The sequence below is a fragment of the Taudactylus pleione genome, unplaced genomic scaffold (assembly GCF_031769625.1).
Source record: "Taudactylus pleione unplaced genomic scaffold, aTauple2 ptg000040l, whole genome shotgun sequence".
Classification (NCBI taxonomy): Eukaryota; Metazoa; Chordata; class Amphibia; order Anura; family Myobatrachidae; genus Taudactylus; species Taudactylus pleione.
In genome coordinates, this window is record NW_028284442.1 from 21,837,661 (window position 1) to 21,861,101 (window position 23,441).

At 41.2% G+C, this 23,441-nt stretch overlaps 1 protein-coding gene across 1 annotated transcript in view; it reads right to left on the minus strand.

The window, feature by feature from the left end:
- MYL10 (myosin light chain 10) overlaps nt 1–22,636 on the minus strand; it is a 65,838-nt gene extending 43,202 nt beyond the window's left edge. The window contains exons 1-3 of the mRNA XM_088453841.1: nt 22,608–22,636; nt 5,768–5,857; nt 2,598–2,673 (exon numbers count right to left, since the gene is read on the minus strand). Of these exons, the coding sequence (XP_088309967.1) occupies nt 2,598–2,673; nt 5,768–5,857; nt 22,608–22,610 (169 nt within the window). The 5' untranslated portion in view covers nt 22,611–22,636. The remainder of the gene's footprint in view (nt 1–2,597; nt 2,674–5,767; nt 5,858–22,607) is intronic.
- Nucleotides 22,637–23,441: the final 805 nt, after the last annotated feature.

A 23,441-nucleotide genomic window follows, 5' to 3' on the forward strand; every position in this document is an offset into this window, starting at 1 on the left:
TGCTATTAGTGTCCATCTCACCCCATTGACCATTATAGGTTCTGTTACATTTACCTGGGTGTTTCTTTCTACTGTTGAGCCCTTATAATCACAACTATCGGGTATTATAACCAATTTATAACTGATTGCTATTGGAAATAATAAATTCTGAAGTGCAGCAAAAATTCCAGCTTATTATCCCAATATGATAAATAGCGGAGCAATCGGGTAGCTGTGACTCTACTGTTAAATACATTCAGAGAGCTATATAATTCTTCACACTGGATGCTTTTCTTAAGCTCCTTTCTAAGTGTGTCTGCGTCGATGTCTGTGGCACGGGACAGATTAAATTTGTACTGGGCAAAAATAATTTCTGATGGTTCCCCTTTCTTTAAAGACAGCTTCCTTACTTGCAGTACTGTTAGATGCGGTTTGCTAGAGACTGAATCTAACCAATTGAACAAGTTATTGTAGGCAGGGACTGTCATTTGCAAACTAGATGTAAAATTTTTTTGAGCATGCCCAATGGCTCTAGTAGGCGCTGATACCGGCGCATGTGCATAAATACTGGCTGCATAGGCTGCAGCCCCTAGAAGCCGGGTACTTCCCACTGGAACCATTCTCTCATTAATCACGCTCCGGACTGGCAGTCCTAGGGGGAGAAAACGGAATCGGTATGTATGACCACCGAAGGCTGGCAGATGAAGATCCCAACTAAGGTAAGTAACTACCCTAACTCTCCCCTCTCCCCTCCCAACCCTAAACCTCCCTTAGGGGTGCCTAACCCTAACCTCCCCCTAAGTCCCTCCGGGAGCCCCTAAACCTAGCCCACTCCTGACGCCCGGCTTACTTACTATCTGTATGCCGGGCGTCAGGAGTTCAGCGTGCGGCTAATGATAGATGTCAGTATTTAGATGCCTATCATTAGTCCCATGCCGGGATTTCAGTGTCAGGAAGCCGGCGGTTGGCATTTCGACCGTCGGCTACCTAACTACATCCTGGAGAAAACACCTCCCCCTGGGACTGCCTGTCCTTTGTGTGATTAGCAGATAGTTATTCCCATGGGATGTATCTGCCAATGCACAGACTGCAACTGGTTCACTAGAGTTGGCGGATTTTACTGGGGAGAGAAGAATAAAATCTGCCACTGCCTCTGTATGCAAAAATGTAGACATTTCTTCAGGGGTGTATCTAGGGTTCCGAGCTCCCCTGACAAGGTAATGGACTGACGCCCCCCTCCCCCCATAATTTCAGGAAGTGCCCCCAGTAGTAGTCCCCTCTATGCAGTGCCCGCAGCAGTAGTCCCCTCTATGCAGTGCCCCCAGTAGTAGTCCATCCTATGCAGTGCCCCCAGTAATAGTCCCCTTATGTATTGCTCCCAGTAGTAGTCCCCCGTATACATTTTCCCTAGTAGTAGTCCCCCCTATACAGTGCCCCCAATAGCGGCCATCCCCCCCATAACGTGCCCCCAGTAGCGGCCCCTCCAATACAATGCCCCCAGTAGCAGCCACCATCCCTATAACATGCCCCCAGTAGCAGCCACCTCCTATACAGTGCCCCCAGTAGCGGCCAACCCCTATACAGTGCCCCCAGTAGCGGCCCCCCTATACAGTGCCCCCTAGTATTCACACTCCCCCCCTGTGCTGTGCCAGAAAAAAAAAAACACACAGAAAAAAAAAATAGCAACTTACCTGATCCCCGCTCCTGCTGACGTCTGCCACTGTCCACTCCTCTGGGCCCGCTCTCGCTCTGCACTATGGGGTGGGAATGACGTCATGACATCTCTCCCATTATCCGCTGCAGGTGGAGCCGGAAGGCGGAGCTCATGAGTGAGCTCCAGACGGCTCCCTCCGTGGACGCACCAGCCAATGAGAGCCTGTCTGACTCTCATTGGCTGGCTGCTATAACAAACATTGCCGCTGGCAGCTGTGTGTGTTTGTTACTGTGCAGGGCAGACCGCTCTCACTACGGTCTGCCCTACACTTGTGGGGCTCGGGGGACTAGCGGGGCTAGTTCAAGTCCCTGGGGTAGTCCACCCATTGGCTGTTGGTGGCACTGCCGGACGGCGCCCCCCCTTTGGCCGGCGCCCCTGGCGAGTGCCATCCTGGCCAATGGGTAGATACGCACCTGCATTTCTTAACAAGATTGCAATATAATTCCATTCAATATAGTCACTTTCCCTTGAAATAGGCTCAGCCAAGACTATATATTATTTTACACTTTCAAAGCCTTTAAAACTAATACACTGTAAGCTAGTATGTATAAGGGCTCAATATATATAGTTATACCCATATATTTACATGCAAATAAGGTGATATACATATACGATGGTCGCTATCATGTGCCAATGAAACAAACAGACACACACACACACACACACACACAGACAGTAGTATAATATAATTAAATAATAGAATAAAACAACTGCTGTTCACGAAACACATTATGGTTCCAAACCCATAAACAAGAGGCTCACATTAAATCAGTTTGGCAGACTTCCCTTTTGGCTCACTGGATGTGACATATCCCCTTTGACTCACGCAGCTTCGGTTTAAGTATAAACATTTCCTACATACTTGTGTTTGAATTTAATTTAGATATCACTTTTTTTTTTTTACCCAGAGCAGCAAATGTGTCTCTCAGGTCTCCTTTATCAATGAAGCCGTCTCTGTTCTGGTCCATAATGGTGAAAGCCTGGTGAAAAGGAAACGGCACATTAGTAAGATCCGCAGGATCTCCCATCCACTCTGATCCTTTCTTACAGCCTGTGACACATTTCACTTTCAGTTAAGAGTAAGCAATAAACAAAGCCTCTGTGAATTACACACGTTTAGTATGCTAATGAGTCCTGACAAGGGGTTTAATTAAAATACAATTAACCCACCCCAAATTCCTTGAACTAAATTAATACTAGACACAGTATGCTGTTGGATGGGTTCCAGTAAACAGTTACAGGCAGCCAGCGGTAACCGTATACTGGAATTGGACAGGGCAGAGCACCTAAGGCTGTAACAGGATAAAATGCTAAATACACATTGCACAATGATGGCAATTTATTTGATTTAATCTACAGTGTAACACTGTATAGAAAGATCAATTTCTCTGTAATATGAATGTGTGTTACTTGACGGCGGTTTCTCTGTAATCAGACTACAGATGCTATACATGAAGACTCTAGCAGTGTTGTGCTATTGTGCAGAGCATGCCGTACAGTGAAGGCCAGATGTTCTAATATGGCCTAAAAGACAGCAGTCAGTATTGAAGCCTCCTTTAAAACAGAACTATGTTTAATGCTAAAAAGTAGTATATCTTCATAAAGTGTGAAATGTTGGTCAGGGCTGGCTCTAGGGGTGTTCGACCAGTGCGGTTGCACAGGGGCGCCACCCGCAGAGGGTGCACCCCTCCCCAGCTTCCCGATTTCAGCGGGACAGTAATGTCCCGCTGTTCCACCCGTAGGCCAAAATTGCCCGCGGGTGAATAAATGGGGAGGTTGGGGACCCCCACCACCGCAGCTGTGTGACGGTGCCGCACCCCCGGAGTGTGAATGGATGCGGCGCGCATGCACGCGGCATCCATTCACTGACGGGTTAGGGCTGGGGGAAGCCCAGCCAGTGAAGGAGGGCTGGGCTTTACCCCCAGCCTGACGTTATTTGGAGGCTGCCATGTGGGCACGACTCCAAATGACGTCACGTAGGGGTGTGTGGCCTATGTTAATTATGTAATTACGCGTTGTAAGGGCACCTTGTTCTGGGCCGGCACAGGGTGCTCCGACCCCTGGAGCCTGGTCTTAATGTTGGTGCTATACTGTATATAACTAAAGGTTAGGAATAAACTATGGGGTTTAATTATCAAGCAGTGAAAAGTGTGGAGTAGTGAACCAGTGGAGAAGTTGCCCATAGCAACCAATCAGCTATGAAGTAGCATTTATCAAGTAGAGTCTATAAAATAATAGGTAGGAGCTGATTGGTTGCTATGGACAACTTCTTCACTGGTCCATTTCTCCACACTTTTCACTGCTTGATACATAAACACCTTAAGACTTTAATTCTAACTTTAGGTATTTTTGGTTGAGACATACTACCAGTCAATATTTATTCTCCCTTTCAGCTAATTATGCATCTAGAACTGGTGCTCAAGGAAACAAAGGCTGCATCAATGCAAAGTACAGAGATGTGATTTCATGTGTAAATCCCAAGCAAGTTGTTTTCACGAACCAGGGTAAGAAAGCAGAAACGCTGGCAGTGCCCTGTAATTAAACATACAACGTCATTTAGGCATGAAAAACATGTTAGAGTGGGTTTAAGGTTGTTCTGTTTCATCATTTCAATAAATCTCCTCTCTGTATGAATGAGGTGCTGCCCTCTTCCTATCCGAAACATCACTTTTATCAGCACAGATACAGCTACTAACAGACCAAAGTTCTCTAAATAGGCCTCAATAGCAATGTAGAAGACTGATCTCCACTTATCGGAAGTGTTTCGTTGTTGCTGCTAAAGTTAGCACAACCAGCTATTACGTATTTTTTATATAGATTGTAAGCTCCTAGGAGCAGGGACCTCTTCCCTACTGTCTCACAGCCCTCTTCTCTAGCACTTCAGTGACAGCCTTCACCTTCAGAGCGTGTATGACAATTGTGTTGCTAATTGTTACTTGTGTTCTGTTTATATTTTGGTTACAGTATTGTAATGTAATGTTATGTGTACCCTGTACTGTATGTACGGTGCTGCGGACCACTTGTGGCGCCCTATAAATGTAATAATAATAATAGGTGTTAGATAACTTTTTTCCTTCAATAAATGAAATGATTTAAAAACTGTATTTTGCATTTACTCAGGCTGTCTTTGTCTTATACTCAATTTTGTATGAATATCTGAAACAATTAAGTATGAGAAATGTGCAAAAATAGAAGTGATCAGGAAGGGGGCAAAAACTTTTTCACGTCACAGTAAGTGCAGATTGAATTCTAAGAGGAGCACAGGGTATTTACACATTTACAGTTCATAAATGATCCTATTTATTGATTCATGTAGCCCCACTACACTACACAGTGCTGTACATAGAATATGTAATCATTCAATATTTACGACAGAATCCTTTGGGCTCAATCCTATTAAGTGCGAAGGGAGTGAGCAGCCGTCCCAATGGTGTAGAAATGCCGACAACAACACCGCAACCAGTGGCAGCTCCTGAGGTGGGGCTAGTCCAAAATTCAAATAGGGGAGCCACACCAACTGCTATTTCAAACACTGCCAAACATAGATGGCTGGGACTCACTGGCTGTAGGTGTGGCTCCCCTATTAGAATTTTGGACTGCGCTGCAGCCTCACCCCTGGAGCCGCCACTGACTGCAACTCACCCCCCTCACGCCTCGATCTCATCCCCGGATTCACAGATTTTTGTACGCAGCCCTACTTACAGCTGCACTTACTCGCACTGCAAGGGAACTCGCAGCTAGTAGGAGTGAGCCCTTTGTGTGTGACGATTTGACCACCCTTATATATAAAGTTATCTATCACTGGAGTGTAGCAGCAGGATTGGGCTATGTGTGGCCAGCTAGATTCCATATATTATGAAAGTTCTACAGACAAACACATCGGCAGGTCCAGTGCATTAAAGGATTATAAGTGAGTGAGATGACCTCTGTCATTCCAATCCAAAAATAAAAATAATCCGGCGTGTGTGTCACATACATAGAAATGAGTCACATGTGTCCTTATTAATTATGTACTGTAAGTCAAAATGTAATTAGAATGAAAGATGTGGACTGAAATGTCTCTGAAAGAATTACCTCTTTAAATTCCTGTATTTGGCTTTGATCGAACATGGAGAACACATTAGAACCGGCTCCTTCTGTTTTCTTTTTGGCTTTCTTTGGAGACTTAGAAAAACAAAGACATATGAGGTTATAATTATGTAACTAAATCATTGATACATGTATGCTTATTAATCCCTGAATGGTATACCATGTTTGATAGTAGAAATATCTATTATTGCTCATTGCTGATGTGGCGAATTGAATAGGGACACTGGACGTCTCACAAGTGCCACTGTATCTTCTGGCACGTCGGCCGATCTCCCATACATCTTTGTTGGCCACTTTAGCATTTAGTTTCCTATATGTTACACTGGTGATAGTTTAGTCTGACCCAGTGTGCTGAACCTCTGTTCCTGTTAGTTTTCCTTGTGATCTAAACTGTCTTTGTATTCTGCTTCTGTCACCTGCCCAGACCTGGGCCTATGTACCACACTCTACATTACCCTCTGTATGTGCCTGACCTTGGATTGTTTCATTGAACTTGCCTTGCCTGCTGTCTGTCCCAACCTTGGATTGTTTACTAGACATTCTCTGCATCACTGTGACAGCATATTCTGCCTGTCTGTGTCCAGTCCCTGGAGCATCCCCGCCAGTGTCCCGTGATCACCTTGCTAACTGTCTACTGTGTTCCCATCCACTTCATCTACTCCTCTATACCCAGAAATAATAAGTCCATGCTTTTTTGACCTGAAGATCTGGTGGCAATCGAGTACCTGTAAGCATATAACTCTCTACAGAAAACAGAACTTGCTATAAATGAAGACTTCACAAAGCAGTACTAGAGATCTTATTATTTCCAGGGATACTGCCCCGACAGGAACAACTTACTTCATTTTTTTAATAGTGCAATAGTGGCCAAATTATGCTAAAGAATAGACGTGTATTATACTAATCCTAATCTACCAACAAGGGATGGCTGTTGGGGGGGCATTTGACCCCCCAGGCCACACTTACTTTTACAAATGAAGTAATCAATTCTGCATTGCATGATCAGGAATTAGTCATTACTAATACTACTGGCAGAATACTACTGTAGCTACCTCGTACTTCATTTCTATTATGACCTTTTATTATTATTAGGTAGTTTGTTTTGTGAAAACTGCATTTGTTTAAATGGCTAGAATATATAGCCACAGCTATAGCAGGTTTGTTTTATTCATCAATAACTAATTGCAAATTAAAACTATTCTAAACAGCATATAACATATATTGTTATTCTACTCATGCAATATGCAAAATTATTTTAGAGAGTTTTAAGTGTGCTAATATTTGTTAACTCCTAAATATAGGCTCTTTCAATAACTGATGTGGTGGAATGGGGACGGAGAGCTTACAGATGTACGTAACTGAGCTGATATGGGATCTGCAAGCCGAACTTCTTGGTAAACCACTGCTTCATTCAACCTTAATGGTTTACTGATGAATCTTCCACAATCTGAGATCCCAACTACAGTCTGGTGCATAAATATTGGGGTATTGACAGAATTTTTATATTTTGGCCTCTATTCACCACCACAATGGCTTTGAAATGAAACAAACAAGATGTGCTTTAACTGCAGACTTTCAGATTTAATTTGAAGGTAATTACATCCAAATCAGGGGAACGGTGTAGGAATTACAACGGTTTCTATATGTGCCTCACACTTTTTAAGGGGCCAAAAGTAATGGGACTATCAACTCAAAAGCTATTTCATGGACAGATGTGGGCTATTCCCTTGTTATTTCATTATCAATTAAGCAGGTAAAAGGTCTGGAGTTGATTCTAGGTGTGACATTTGCATTTGGAATCAGTTGCTGTCGACTCTCAATATGAGATCCAAAGAGCTGTCACTATCAGTGAAGCAAGCCATCATTAGGCTGAAAAATCAAAACAAATCCATCAGAGAGATAGCAAAAACATTAGGTGTGGCCAAATCAACTGTTTGGAACATTCTTAAAAGGAAAGAACGCACCGGAGAGCTCAGCAACACCAAAAGACCCGGAAGACCACGGAAAACAACTGTGGTGGATGATAGAAGAATTATTTCCCTGGTGAAGAAAAAACCCTTCACAACAGTTGGCCAAATCAAGAACACTCACCAGGAGGTAGGTATATATGTGTCAAAGTCAACAATCAAGAGAAGACTTCACAAGGGTGAATATATAGGGGTCACCACAAGATGTAAACCATTGGTGAGCCTCAAAAACAGGAAGACCAGATTAGAGTTTGCCAAACAACATCTAAAAATGCCATTACAGTTCTGGAACAACATCCTATGGACAGATGAGACAAAGATCAACTTGTACCAGAGTGATGGGAAGAGAAGAGTATGGAGAAGGAAAGGAACTGCTCATGATCCAAAACATACCACCACATCAGTGAAGCATGGTGGTGGTAGTGTCATGGCGTGGGCATGTATGGCTGCCAATGGAACTGGTCCCCTTGTATTTATTGATGATGTGACTGCTGACAAAAGCAGCAGAATGAATTCTGAAGTGTTTCGGGCAATATTATATGCTCATATTCAGTCAAATGCTTCAGAACTCATTGGACGGCGCTTCACAGTACAGATGGACAATGACCCGAAGCATACTGCAAAAGCAACGAAAGAGTTTTTTAAGGCTAAAAAGTCGAATGTTATGCAATGGCCAAGTCAGTCCCCTGACCTGAATCCGATTGAGCATGCATTTCACTTGATGAAGACAAAACTGAAGGGAAAATGCCCCAAGAACAAGCAGGAACTGAAGACATTTGCAGAAGAGGCCTGGCAGAGCATCACCAGGGATGAAACCCAGCGTCTGGTGATGTTTATGCGTTCCAGACTTCAGGCTGTAATTGCCTGCAAAGGATTTGCAACAAAGTATTAAGTGAAAGTTAGATTTAGGATTGTTTAGTTTGTCCCATTACTTTTGGTCCCTTAAAAAGTGGGAGGCACATATAGAAACCACCGTTCACCTGATTTGGATGTAATTACCTTCAAATTAAATCTGAAAGTCTGCAGTTAAAGCACATCTTGTTTGTTTCATTTCAAAGCCATTGTGGTGGTGAATAGAGGCCTAAATATGAAAATTCTGTCAATGTCCCAATATTTATGCACCTGACTGTATTATGTACAATACTGTGCGAAAGTTTTAGGCAGGTGTGGAAAAAATGCTGCAAAGTAAGAATCCTTTCAAGCATAGAAGTGTTAATAGTTTATTTTTATCATTTAACAAAATGCAAAGTGAATGATCAGAAGAGAAATCTAAATCAAATCAATATTTGGTGTAACCACCCTTTGCCTTCAAAATAGCATCAGTTCATCTAGGTACACACAATTCTTTAGTTACAGATGTCCAAACGCTTCTGTTTGTGCTCTCAGACCACAAAAAAACGAATCACTACACGCTGCTCTTATGTCGTGCAAAATCACAAGTGGGGCAGCCATTTTTTCTTGCACTGCAGTCACAAATTAACTGACGTAACACTTTCAAACCTGCACAGCAGTGACTGGGGAGACAGCGACCTAGGGCCTGATTCAGACCCACTCGTGAGCGCATGGTGCTCGCAAGCGGGTTGATGGTGGCCCAGTGCGCACGAGCGGGGTGCGCAATGCGCGTGCGCGAGCCCTGGAGCGAGTAAGACCTTCACTCGCTCCGGTGCTTGCAGCCAAATGGGGCGGCTGTCGATGTTGATCGACAATTCGCCGCGTTTTGTAGACGGGTAGGGGGGGTGGCTGAACAAACGGAGGCGTTCCCGAAGGAACACCTGCCGTTTGTGGGCGGCCATACTGACATCACTCCTGATTTCAGTAGTGGACTTTCAGCTCTATTAGAGCTGGAAATCCACTTGGCATTGCGTGTGCTGAGACCCTACCACAAGGGTCTCCTCGCAATGCCGATGGTCGCGATAATCACGACCATCGCCAGGCTGCTCGCACAAACTGTGGGTGGTCACCCACAGCTGTGCAAGCGGCCTGGAGGCCGGAATTTAAAAAAATAGGGCCGCCCTGATTCAGAGCGAGTGCACGCAAATAGCGTACTGACAGTGCGGCCAGCAGAAGTTTTAATATAACTGGAGTGCGGATAACCTTATTACTACTGAGAAACAATATTTATTTAATCATTTCAAAACTAGAACTGGAATGATCTATTGGCTCCCCTCCAGGATGATCTCATGCGTAATCCATTTACCTACAGATAAATATTCCTTACAGTGTAAATAATGTATATTTGCTGATTAAACGTCTGTTTATTTATTGAGCTTTATTAGATAGAGCTATCTTTTCATCCGTGAGTGCTAAACTTTTACCGCCACTCTATTAACAGGACAAACAATCCTGCGCCAATTGTTTAAGATAGATTGTTTACCAAGTAGTAATTTTTCTTCCACGTGAAAACTGATTTGATATATTCCCACAGTATACAAGCTGGACAGTCCTCATACAGTTCAACCTGACTGTAAGTTGTAAAAGTTCACAGATGAAACATAAAAATTCCACATGCAACCTTTTTTACACCCTTGTACTCTTGCCGCTATATGCTCAGATAATGACACCACCGTGTATCCCAAGTTATGAGCAGAACACACACATTGTGTGATTTCAGCTGTCTCGGCTAATACTTTGTATCAACAACTTTTTTTTTCATAATAATGAATCAATTACAGATCCCAGCAAAGTTCCTGGATGAGTTCTAAGGAACTGTATTGTAAACCACAGTACCCAAATTTAGGGACATCTTTCATAACTAATACCACAGGACAAACGCCGCACATAATTTGATTTACAGGATAAGACTGCTAAATTACACAGGCTTATTAAATGACATAGATTAAGATAACACATAAAAACAGTGATAGATCTGGGTGTGGCTTTACATTCTCAGGCAACCAAGAGTCTAAAAGTCTCCCCATGATTCTCCTAATCTCTAGACGAGAATAATCATTGAGGGTGGTTTGTGTTTTATTGGATATTGTTCTGCTGAACTATTTAATGGCTGAGGCTTCTTATTTTTATAATTGTTCTGCGTCTACGGGAGGAGTTTTGGCTTGAAATAAGTTTATGAGTAAAATAGTTACAATGGTTTTTGTGTGAGGGAGGTCTGTTAACATTTTCAGTTCTTATCTTATAATTAAAGAGACACTATCCTGAAACAAATGACTCTGGCCCTCATTCAGAGCCGCTCGCTATTTGCGGTCGTTCATTCTAAAACAAGGGGTGGCTATTCAAATGAACCGTTCACTAATTGCGGTCTGTTCACGCCTCTAAGTCTGAACGAGCGAGCAAAACTTGCGGTTGTAATTTTGAAAAATACACCCCCTTGCCGCTTGCACCATACGTCATGTCCGCTATTTATTAGATTAATCGAGTACATCGAACAGCGTATGAACTGCTCGCTATTCTTGTGGCTGGTTTTTTCAACCGCTATTTTGCGAGCAGTTCTGAGTACAAAAAACCCCAAGTGACGTGGTCAATGACACTGCTGTATTAATTATGCACTCCCTTAAACGCCCGTTTTAACCTTTAAGCACGCCTGCGTTCGAATTCCACACCCCCGTTTTCAAGCACCTTCCCCTGTTACCACCCACATACGCCTCCTTCTGTCACTCAAAATAGCAGGCATTAGCTATATAGCGAACAAACGATTTTCGGCCGCACTGACTGGTTCGCGCATGCGTATTAAAATCCGTATGCATGCGCAGATGTGCGAACATCGGTCAGAACGAACGAGCGGCCGCTTACGAGCGGCTCTGAATCAGGGCCTCTATGTTTTCAATGATTATGTTATTATTAATATTGCAAAATAAAATTTCCTCTTTGCATTGAGTGGGGCTGCTCCTGAGTTGTACGTACGTCAATTTGTGTAGTGTAAAATATGCAAATTATTTCTACTCATGTCCATTAAACAAACTCCACGCATTTGCGTTAACGCAGATTTGCTGCGTCTGAAACTTGATTCTGCTTGCAGCTGGAAAGGTGGAATGGAGGAAGGCAGGGGCGGTTTAACAAAGATGGGGTGCAGTAAGGGACTGTTTGCATAATTTCGAAAATACTGTTTAAAGACATGCCGAGAGGTGCATAAACGCCTGTCAAGCCACTAATATAAATTTTTTCTTAGTAATAATTTTATTTTTTTAGTAGATAAAGGTAATTATACCTGTGGTTTTATTTATTATATTCAAATATTCTTTAGCGGTTTTATTTATTATATTCAAATATAATAATGAATGCTATCAAAACAAAAGTTTAAAAAAAATGATAAGTGTTATTGAAGTATGTCTGGTGCATACTGCATGCTACTATTGCAAAACTGCACTCAAAAGTAAAACAGTTAAAAAAATATCCACAAATAAATGATAGAAACTGTTCTTTCAAGGATTATGTTTATATTTAGACTCATCTTATGCTATTTTATGCATGGTGTTCTTTTATGGGACTGAACGAGTGATTAATATTAACATTTGAATGTTAGTATAGTTATAGCTAAATAAAAGATTTAAATATTGATCATTAGAAAGTACCATTAGCAGTAATTTGGATAATGTTGTCGTGTTTTGTACATCCACTCATTACTTTATATCACGTTCCGGGCTAGGATCGGGCATTACTCACCGCTGCGCCGACTTCCCCTGACTTCTCGTGCAGTCAGACATCTGGTACAGCGGTGGGTGACGTGCTGAGAATTATGCCTTAGGTGCATTATCGTCAGTGGCTTCTCCGTGATTTGGTTTCCGTGGTTTCCATCATGGACGCAGCCATGACAGTCTGTATCACCTGACTGACCCTCCATCCAATGGTAGCATGGTTTGTCAGCTGACGCTGCCTTCCAATGGATTGCTACCTTAGGGTTTATAACCAGGCTCTGGGCAACAGGAAGTTGCCTGTCCAATGTTGTTACTTCTCGTGTCTACTTGCCGTCACTTCATTCCAGGTTCCCTTGTTGTTATACGCTCGAGTCTCTTCAGTGCCATCTCCTTGTGCAGCAGTGCACCAGAAACACCTTGCCTGCGTGCACCCAACAGTGCCAACTCCTTGTGCAGCAGTGCGTCAGAAACATCTTGCCTGCATGCAACCACCAGTGCCATCTCCTCGTGCAGCAGTGCGCCAGAAACACCTTGCCTGCATGCACCCACCAGTGCCATCTCCTCGTGCAGCAGTGCGCCAGAAACACCTTGCCTGCGTGCAACCACCAGTGCCATCTACTTGTGCAGCAGTGCACCGGAAACACCTTGCCTGCGTGCAACCACCAGTGCCATCTCCTTGTGCAGCAGTGTGTCAGGAACACCTTGCCTGCGAGCACCCACCAGTGCCATCTCCTTGTGCAGCAGTGTGTCAGGAACACCTTGCCTGCGAGCACCCACCAGTGCCATCTACTTGTGCAGAAGTGCTTCAGAAACACCTTGCCTGCGTGCACCCACCAGTGCCAACTCCTTGTGCAGCAGTGCGTCAATTGCATCTAGCCTGCGATCAACCACAAGAGTCATCTCCCACTGCAGCAGTGCATCAAAACATCTTAGTTTGTTTACTCAGAGTCACTCTTCAGTGCAGATACTCAGCTAGTACTTCTTTCTGAAGTATATCACTCGGGCCATCGTTTGTGTTTATCTCCATTCCCACGGGTATCGGATACCTGACCAAAGGGCTGCGATCTGCCTGCTGGGTGCAGCACAAACCCATATCTCGCTTAGAGAGGTCACTGGTGAACACCTCCCAGCAGGTTAGATTATGCGCCTTTGGTCAGGTCTCGCCAACATCCGATATTTGTGGATGAGAAGATCATACATCCAGGCCCCTCGCCTCCGATTCCTCCCTCAACCCCGGACCTCAGCTTTCAACTACTAATGCTGGGCATACACTACCAGATAAAATGCCTATCAGAACGACAGACATTTTATCTGGCAGCCTGCCAGCCGCAGAAGTCGCCGGCATACACTGTGAGAGAAATCTCACAGTGTATAGCCCGACATCCGCGCTCCGCCCCCGGGGGCGGAGACATTTCCCTGTTCCTTCCGTAGGAAGGAACACAGGAAATGTCTGTCTGTCGGCTGCGCTGGGCATACACTGCCCGATATCGGGCGGATCGTCCCGATAATTGTAGCGTGTATGGCCAGCATTAGCAGGAGATTCTCCAGAGTCAAACGTGACACTTCATATACAGTGCAGTATAGAAGTTCAATTTCAGTTAATTATTGATTGGGTCTCTGTTATGTGTGACACTGGATATTTGCTGATAGATTAAATTAAGGGGAGACATACAGGGTTGTATGGGTAGATAGATAGATAGACAGACAGACAGACAGACAGACAGACAGACAGACAGACAGATAGATAGATAGATAGATAGATAGATAGATAGATAGATAGATAGATAGATAGATAGATAGATAGATAGATAGATAGATAGATAGATAGATAGATATATAGCACACTGGCCGAATGTTAACGTATGCAAGAGTCATATTTTAATAGTAAGAGTTTATTTTGTATTATTGAATGTATGCAATACATAATTTATATTTCATTGATTAATAATTACTAACCAATCTATATAATCAGGATTGACATAATCAGTGCATATTACATTTACACATTTAATTAAATTACGCCTTTGAGATGATATACAGTTCCTTTATGGAGGAATAAATTAATGTTTAAGTGTTTTTTATTTAAATAATACATTGTATCGAACATTATTTTAATCATATGAGAATTTAATACACCTGTTCTATAGAACGCAATCAGCTCTGTATATGAACTCAAGAGTAAAATAAAGTGATAATCACATACTTTCTATGGCCTATTATCAGCATTACAGTACCATAGAAGCATGTCTGAGGTGGCAAATTACAGGTGTTAGATTAGTGTGCGGTAGAGGATCTGTAAATATCAGCAAATACTATTTTCATGGAAATTACTGTCATGATTATGAACATAACAAGAGTTAAAATATGACATGTTATAATGTGTGAACTTCATGTGTTGAAGCAGAGCAGGGGTTAATGTAACTGTGCTGACTTATCAACTGTCCATTTACACTATCCAGGTTCTGGGCAGTGACCAGTGTCCTATAATAAAAGGGGTTGTTTATATTTAGATTGTGTCACCCAGCTAAATTTAGACTATGGGATAAGTGAACCAAAATTACCTAAAATGTAATATATCTTTGAAGTCACAAAAGGACAAAGGGCAGACTCAGTTCTTATTATTATATCTATACAGGGATCTTAATCCATCAAAACAATTTATTTAATCATTCGTGATCAACAAGCCAAGGCATCTGTATCTATTAATAATCAGGACAACTAGATGCATAAAATATGTGAGACATAATTACCAGCCAGAAATGGAGCTAGAGTTATCTCCCTAACTGGGTTATATTTGAAAATGATGTCTACTACAGTGTGTATGAATGCAGAGCCATAAAGCAAGGCTGTAAATACCATTAACATATGCACAGCCTTCTTTCAGTGACTTCACAAGGCAGAGGAGGTGAGGGGGAAAAATGGTTTAAAAATGTTGACCATAATGTTAGATTTCATCAGTCTTTGAGGGAGTCAATCTGATTGATAGTGGCAATGGACGCACAGGGCCGTGATAACGCGATGTGTTTTGGATAATATTTATAAACCTTACTTATAAGAAGAAATGAAATAATTCACACCAATACCAACTCTAAAATAAATGACAATGTTTTACTTAAAAGCAAATTATTTATACATGTATTATGGTATTATTGTCAAAGCAGACTTACAATATACAAAAACAAGTTCAGCAGCAGTAACAAAATGATTATTTGCAATGCCTAGCAGAGATGCACAAGGTGATAGTCAGCCAATGTTTATACTTACAACACAGCGCCCCGCGACTCTCTCGACCTATGATCTCTCCTGCTCAACCTGACTGCCTGACTCCTCCCCTATTTGATCAATCTTTTATACTTTTTTCCCTCTCTGCTACTGATATATTTTAAAATGGCGAATATTAATTAATTAAGTCAATATTCATGCGCACTAAACATTTCACTGATTATATATTTTAATCATAACAAAACCTATAATCTCCTTTCTATGTTCTCAAAATACTGGTGACCGCTTATTGGCCAAGGCTATCCTGATTAGCTCCCTTCTTATTTAGCCAGATCTGAGACCAACTGTCTCCTAGTCTGTTCATATTAAACTAACCCATTATTCTGTCTTGCTAGAGAAGAAAATGGTTTTGATCAGTTCTAATTTATACCTATTTTTGTTATAATATTTACACCATTAGATTAAACAATATTAAACAATAATACGTGTTGCTTCAGACACACACCTGCCTACTTTAGAGAGAGGGTAGACCTCATCTCTAGGCCTGAGGCCATTCGACACATGTGACAGTCCTCCGCAACTTACAACTAATATATATTCTGAATCATTTCTATGTACTCTTAATTGCAATAAAAATAATGAAAGACATAAGCATGCATATATTCGTGAATTGCTGAAGGAATATGTACGGCCACATATTCCAGCGTTATCAGCCGGAACAGGGCTCTCTGCCACCCTGTGCTAGCCCTGCCCCCTAAACTTGTGACATCCTGCCTAGGGGAAAGGGTTGCTGGTTCTAGGAAGTCTTGGAGCTTCCTAGGCATCTTCACAGATTGCAGGGTGCCAGACCGGAGCGTCCATTGCCACCAGGGCAGAGATGGTGCCACAACTTTGACCTGGCACCCTGGCCAGTGGCACCGCTCACACACCCCTAGTTACTGCCGTGTAAATATGTAGTGTGTGTGCATTCCCAAAAAATTATGTACTTGTATTTCCTTCCACTTGGAGAAGCAAAATAAGAAAGGAAGGGGCATGCCAACGATGGCCAAGTACAGTAAGGGTGTGGAGATTGTACACCCCTGTCAATATCCTTATTACTTGGGCGGGCCAAAGGGCTGATGTAAATATGGTGGCCAACACTAGCTAACCCCAAATGCATCCAATTCAACATGAGCCCTAATGTCTGTACTCCTAATGACAAATAGCACACAAAGGCTCTAACGTCTGGGAACTATGATCTAAACTCGAAGTTCCATGTAAAAATCAGGCTCCACCTAAAAAATTATTTTTAACTGTTATGAACTGTTTTTTTTCCTTTAATGCCTTGTATTTTTGCAGGGACACGTTGATATCTTAGCTCAGGTGGTACATTCCAGACAGTTTATCAGAAGAGCATCTATTTTCAGACACATGAATCATTGCCCCTAAAATCCTTCTGCATACACAGCTCACTCCAATGTGTCGCCAAGCTCAATAAACCCTCCCTGGACTCACTGGAATATAAAAATAGAGAAATACTTTTATGTCACCCTCGGTTACATTCCAGTGTTCTAGTTAAAACAACTCGGCCTCCGCTCAGAGAATTTGTGTGGTCTCTCATTGTACACGTCATTACTGTTTCTTAGTATCCAACAGCTCGAGCTAAACGTGTAATTATTTTCACTCTGCCACTTTTGTGTGGACTAATCCTTTAAAAGTAGATTTACCAAGCATTAGAAATGTTACTATGACTCCAACGTTCCTGTAATATTGAAGAATCCCTTCAGAAAGAACAAACTCCCAGCAGAGTTCATTTGGCATAATTACTACTTGAACATTCTAGAGGATTAAAAAACAATTATCAGCTTTTTCACATCCTTATAACACTAATACAAATACACTTTATTCATTCTTTCAGCATTTTATCCATTTCCATCTATCTGAAAGGCTGTTAGAAATAAAATAAATAAATAAATAAATACATCTGAAATGAAAATCTCCTAGGAATAAAAATCAGATTTGGTATTTGGAACAATGCAGCAACCTAGTGCAGGTCCAAGGCTATATATTCAATAAATAGAAAAATCTTAATTTGATCCCTAATTTTACCTATATCTCATAATAAATAATAGAACAATAGGAAACAGACGGAAAACATAGGAGGTCATTTGAGAAGCACAAAACATCTATAATACAACTTTAGTCGTACCATGTAACTTAGTTTGTATTGTACCTAGATTTCCACAATGGTTAAACTGTAATGTGATGTTTACGCATTTACACAGTACCTGGAGAATATTCAGTCATAGGCTCCTATTTATTAATATGCGGTGATGACACCGATTTTCTTTTACCGCTTATTGCACTAAAGACTATATCGCCGGAGCAGCTGGGTGAAACTCTTCTGCCCGGTAAAAATGGCTGGCAGAGTTAAATGAAGCGTTAGAACTTCACCAGATAACCTTGGTGCCCTGACTTGGGCTTCCACTTCCACATATGAAAAAAATATATATATATATATAAAAATAAATATATGCAGTATATAAAATAATTATTGTTATTAGACTACCTTGTTCTGATTAGAATTGACTAATAAATATGTATAAATGTCTAAATAGTAATTCTGAAAGGATTGTGGCAGAATATGTACTGACGCCATCCTAGTTACATAGAGTAGCATGGCGAAGGCTTTCGACAAGAAATGGGCGGTGAATTCATAGATAGAATTTTTTCCTACATAGGGCCGTATTCAATTACAGGCGAAAAGCCATAATCGGCAAAAAAGTTTTCGCCTGGTCGGAACTTATCTCCAAATTCAATTCCAGACGGAATTCGTCTAAAAGGAAACTCAATGCAATTTAATAGGCGAAAAAGATTCGCCTATGAATAGCAGGTCAAAAGAAGTGCAAAATCTTTATTTTGGGGTGCAAACATGAGGAAACCACCCAGAACCCTTGGGACAGCCCCCCAAAGGACAAATCAGCAAAAACAATTTAAAAAATGACCTCAGAACACCCGAAAAAGTACTTTCGTTTTGGGGGTGAAAAAGTAAAAAGTGGGGGGGACAAGCATAAAAAGTAGTGAAATAGACTTCTTGGGGGTCTGTAAGGATGGGTCAGGTGTTTTTGGGATTGCATGTGCATGTCGCAGGTGCGCTTTTTACGTTTTTTAAAAGCTCACTTTAGAGACATAAAAATATGCTAGCACCAATTTTCAAGTACCCCAAATTTGACTGAACTACTCATTTTCACCAAAATATACTGCTTTATGCCATTCTTCACCACTTTTACAAAGACACTAATAAGAAGCAAATTAAACAACTTAAGTACCCCCTAACACTTTATTAGGACTATTAGTACACATCTACATTGATTCCCTATGTTAGTGCATCTTTTTTGGGGGTACAGACAGATTCCCCCACCTCCGACAGTACCTTCCGCCTGTTCCGCATTCGCCGCTTTCTGTTTTCGCGTGTTTAGCGATTGAATAGGGCAAAAAGCGGGGACGCGCACGAAAAGTTTACCCCTCTAAAACAGGCGAAGGAGGCGGAAAGTCAGGCAGGCGAAAAGTCCAGCACTTTACGCCTCTAATTGAATACGGGCCATAATATTTATACCCAATGAAGTGATACATGAGTTTGTATTAAACTCACTTATTATGCTAACCTCTAGAATACAAACTCTATATGCCTTATATAAAAAAAATACAACGTACTGTACATTATTTATAAATCATACAAAAAAAAATATCCCTATTGGCTCAATTTGATTTCTACGGTATAAACAATGATATGTTTCTTCAACTATCCATGGGAAAATTCATAAATGAAAAGTAAATGCCAACAGATATTATTTACAATGAGCAGCCCAGCTTTTCTACGTTTTAAAGTGATAGTAAATAGAATCACAATTTAGAAAAGAAAACTATCTGGTGTTCAGGAGCAGAATTGTCTGTCTCATTGTACAAATACTGTCATCCCAGCAAATCAAAGCCAGTAAAGGACTAGGAATTACTATATAATTGCACAGCATCCAATGTGACCTATTTATCCTTGTACAGTGTATAATGGTCTGTTTTAACTGCAGTAACCACGGCTGAATGATGTATCTTTATCTAAAAATCACCTTTAATTTTGTGCCCATGTAACTGCAGAGACAAGTGAGAGGGCTGGAACTGAAGGCTACATAGTGTAACAGGCAAATTAGTCCATGTTGTTCTAATGATCAAAATATGGGATCAAGATGTACTACATTGTAATTAGCTTTCTTTGTTTGTTATTTAAATATGTATCAACAGGTTGCATTGTGGGGTATTACACAAGCATTTGCGCAGCATATCAGGTTAGAGCTCCGGGGCTCTATAAAACCTGTCAACACACAAGTGAGCTGAATGCAGTTCATATTATGTGCCGTATTTCAGATCTATAAAAACAATCCCTCTATGCACCTAGCCCCATCTCAAGGAAAGTCATAATTATAGGTAACATCTTCTATAGGTAACATCTTATGGCAGTCGGAACATTATATTGTGCTTACTGTGCTTGCAAAACTACTTGAATCAAACTGGGAAAGACAATTAGGGCCTGATTCAGCTGTGCGCGCTTTTCAGCCGAGGCTGCGTCTTTTTATACAGCTGCGACTGCATCTTTATGCTAATGCCGCAGCCAATGGGCTTCCTGTTGAGGTGCCCGCCAACTGTGGCGCTAATCAACCACTGTGCGTATTAAAATGCACCACTGGACGCATCGGTCACAACATCAGAGATTGTTCCTACCCTTGGCAGGGACAATTTCTCCACCTTTACGTGACTGCCGAGGTCAGTGCAATTGCGTCAGATGCAGGCGCTGACCGCAACATGCCCACGTCTGTCTAGCCCCTGTTACCTCCTGGAAACACCCATCTAAATTTCATGTCTCTGCATGCAATTTTGTTCTGCGTCGATCTGAGCAATAACAATAACCAACCGACTCGGACGCATGGGCAGACGGAGAGTATTTGCCGATGTGACCAAAGCATAACGATTTATAATTTATGTATTAATTTATTTATTTATCTGTCAACACTGCTAATTAGTTCCAATGAAGCAAATGTACTCAAATGAAAAGAGCAATCATTTTCACACAAGAAACACGATCCCTAAATTCTGTACAACTTTTGTTACCTCTCCATGGGGTCCATTATTAGGGATACATCCATACGGATTGGCTACATCCACATGGCATCTTTTAGTAAAACTGCAATTTATCAAATGCCTAATGCAGACCACAGACCCCTTTATTCCCAATAGGGACTATGGTTTGGCCCTTTTTACCAAGCTCTGGAGTTTGGCCTGATAGTAAATGCTATTTGAGGAGGGTATTAATCCTTTTGTCCTTATGGGGATAACAACATCTGAGAGCGATCGCAATCACATTACTGCAGACCTCTTCTCTAGGACAAGTTTCTATCAGAGCCTTTATCCTGGCAAGAGTTTTTTACTTTAATACCAATGAAAACCAAATTTCTTATCAGTGTAATGTGTTATGAAATTATACTTTTCGGGGCCACACTGCCACCGATGATCAATAGACCCAAGTGATATGCTTGGACTGTTATGGAGCGGAATGTGATTCAGCCAAATGCATCAGTGTTATAAAGCCCTATTAGTGATGGACTAAGGGAACACACATAGCGACAAACAGGTCACATTACTCCTCAGTCTGAGTGGTGCTCTGTGCACAGAAGAAATTCAACTCAGCCAGGGATTTAAAAAGAGATTGTTTATCCCTATGTGAACTCCAATGGCCATTCACACGGCCATTTGGGTTAAAGCAGTCAGAATGTCCAATTGAACATACAAGAAACAAAGTGGGGCAGAAGGTGTCTATGCTCTAGCTAGAATTCTGGCTTCCAGTGACAATTTTGCAGAGTTGCTGAATGTCCACACATCGCAGCCAATAATCCTTCAGGAAAACTTGAAGCACTACAATTTTACTTCACTGAATTCTAACTTTTTTTTATTTATTTTTTATCATTTTTTTCAATATTGAATGAATAAAGTTGAGATAATACAAGAACATGGTAAGAACTGTGATCAACATCCAGAAAATAACTAATTGTATTCTGCATTTGGTTGGTATTAAAAAAAATAGTATGTATAGACTTGAATGTAAGCTCATCAGCTCATGTGTTTAATATATGCGGAAAACATCATGCTGCAAGCATTTCACAATAAAGATATATTGCATATTCCCGAGTTCATTTAAACATATAGCAAGTCTAACCCTAAGGGCTGAGATGCTGACCCAAGAACCACTATTAGGATTAGAGATGAGCAGTTCGGTTGTACTTGGTTATGTTCGGATCTGAAAAACACCACGTTTTTGGCTATCGTATCTCACCTGTTTTGAATAGCCAACAAAATAAATCTGAACTTACACTAAATTGGCAAAAAGACCAGAGTAGAACCGAACTGCTCATTTCTAATTAGGATACACTATAACGCCCTGTTGGGGTAGCAAATAAGAGGCTTTGGTGTAGCCCCCCACTTTTCTTCCAGTCTTTAGAGCTCATCGGTATCCTAAATAAATATTTAATATAAAAGATAAAATACAATAGGATAAACCTTAACATGAAAATCATTTCAATATGTCACTAATATAAATAATATCATTTAACATTATGCCAGTGGTTCCCAAATTGGGTGCTACAACAGCCTGGGGTGCCATGGGTTGCTGGTCCAGGACCAAATCAAAAATATGGTTAATGTGATTGGTAGCCACCAGCACTGATTTTGCCGATCATAAAATAAGTGGACAAACAGAAGCATAAACCTGTCCACCACTAAAGAACTGGATGACAGTCTAGTACAATTTACATAATTTAATAATATTTTCTGAATACTAACCATTTGGACTAAGGGTGCCGTAAATAAAAAGCTGATAAGATAGGGCGTCATGACTCAAGAAAGTTTGGGAACCACTGTATTACACCTAATAAAGTATGTTGTAAATTATTGACCAATATAAAAATTGATAGAGAATACTGTATAAGGATAAAATACTGCTAATATTGTCTCAGTAAGTCTTACCATGTTGCCACTGCTGCTTCACCTCCGTCAGTGCCAACTAAATCCATAGTCATTGTCTTTTTATAGTGACACTAAGGATTAAATGTTTGTTCCAAGTTTAGACAATAGATGTACGGTTGGAAAAGTTCTGTAACTGGATCTCAGAATTATCCGAGGCATCTGTTCCAGAGGGCCTTTGTTTTTCATAGTAATATTAATTGGTTGTAGGAAGCCCTTTTAAAATTTACTTGAAATGCTTCTGGAACTGCACATGCCTAATGGAATGCAGGCTAGGAGTTTAAACCTCCATGTGATTTCATAGCCACATAAGAATGCTACATACTGTAGATAATATGAAATGACCAATGTGATCCTATATTTGACATACAGTGATTTAAAGATACACAAGACAGTTTAGTTACACAGAGACCTGTGTTTTCATTATTTATAGTAAATCAGATTCTATTTTTTCCCCTGTGCTGGATTTCCCACTAGGCACATGAGACACGTGTCTAGGGGCACCACTAGCTGGGGGACAGCACTGTTCTCCGCTAGCTGGGGGCAGCACAGCAGTCCTTCTGAATCAGAGCATTCCAGTGCCCTAATTCAGCCACTGCTATTTGGACACAGAATAAAGACTACATCTCCCATGATGCGTCAGGGGGAGTTGAACATCAAAATAAAAAGATAGTGATATGGTGCACAGGTCACATGGATAAGTAAATTAAAAAATTCATCAGGACATACAATATACAAAAATGGTGAAATATTTTTAAAATGTAAAATCCGTGTCGAGGGACTGTTTAATAGGTAAATCAGAGGGGTCAGAAAATGTGCTTTAATGGTGTTTTGTGC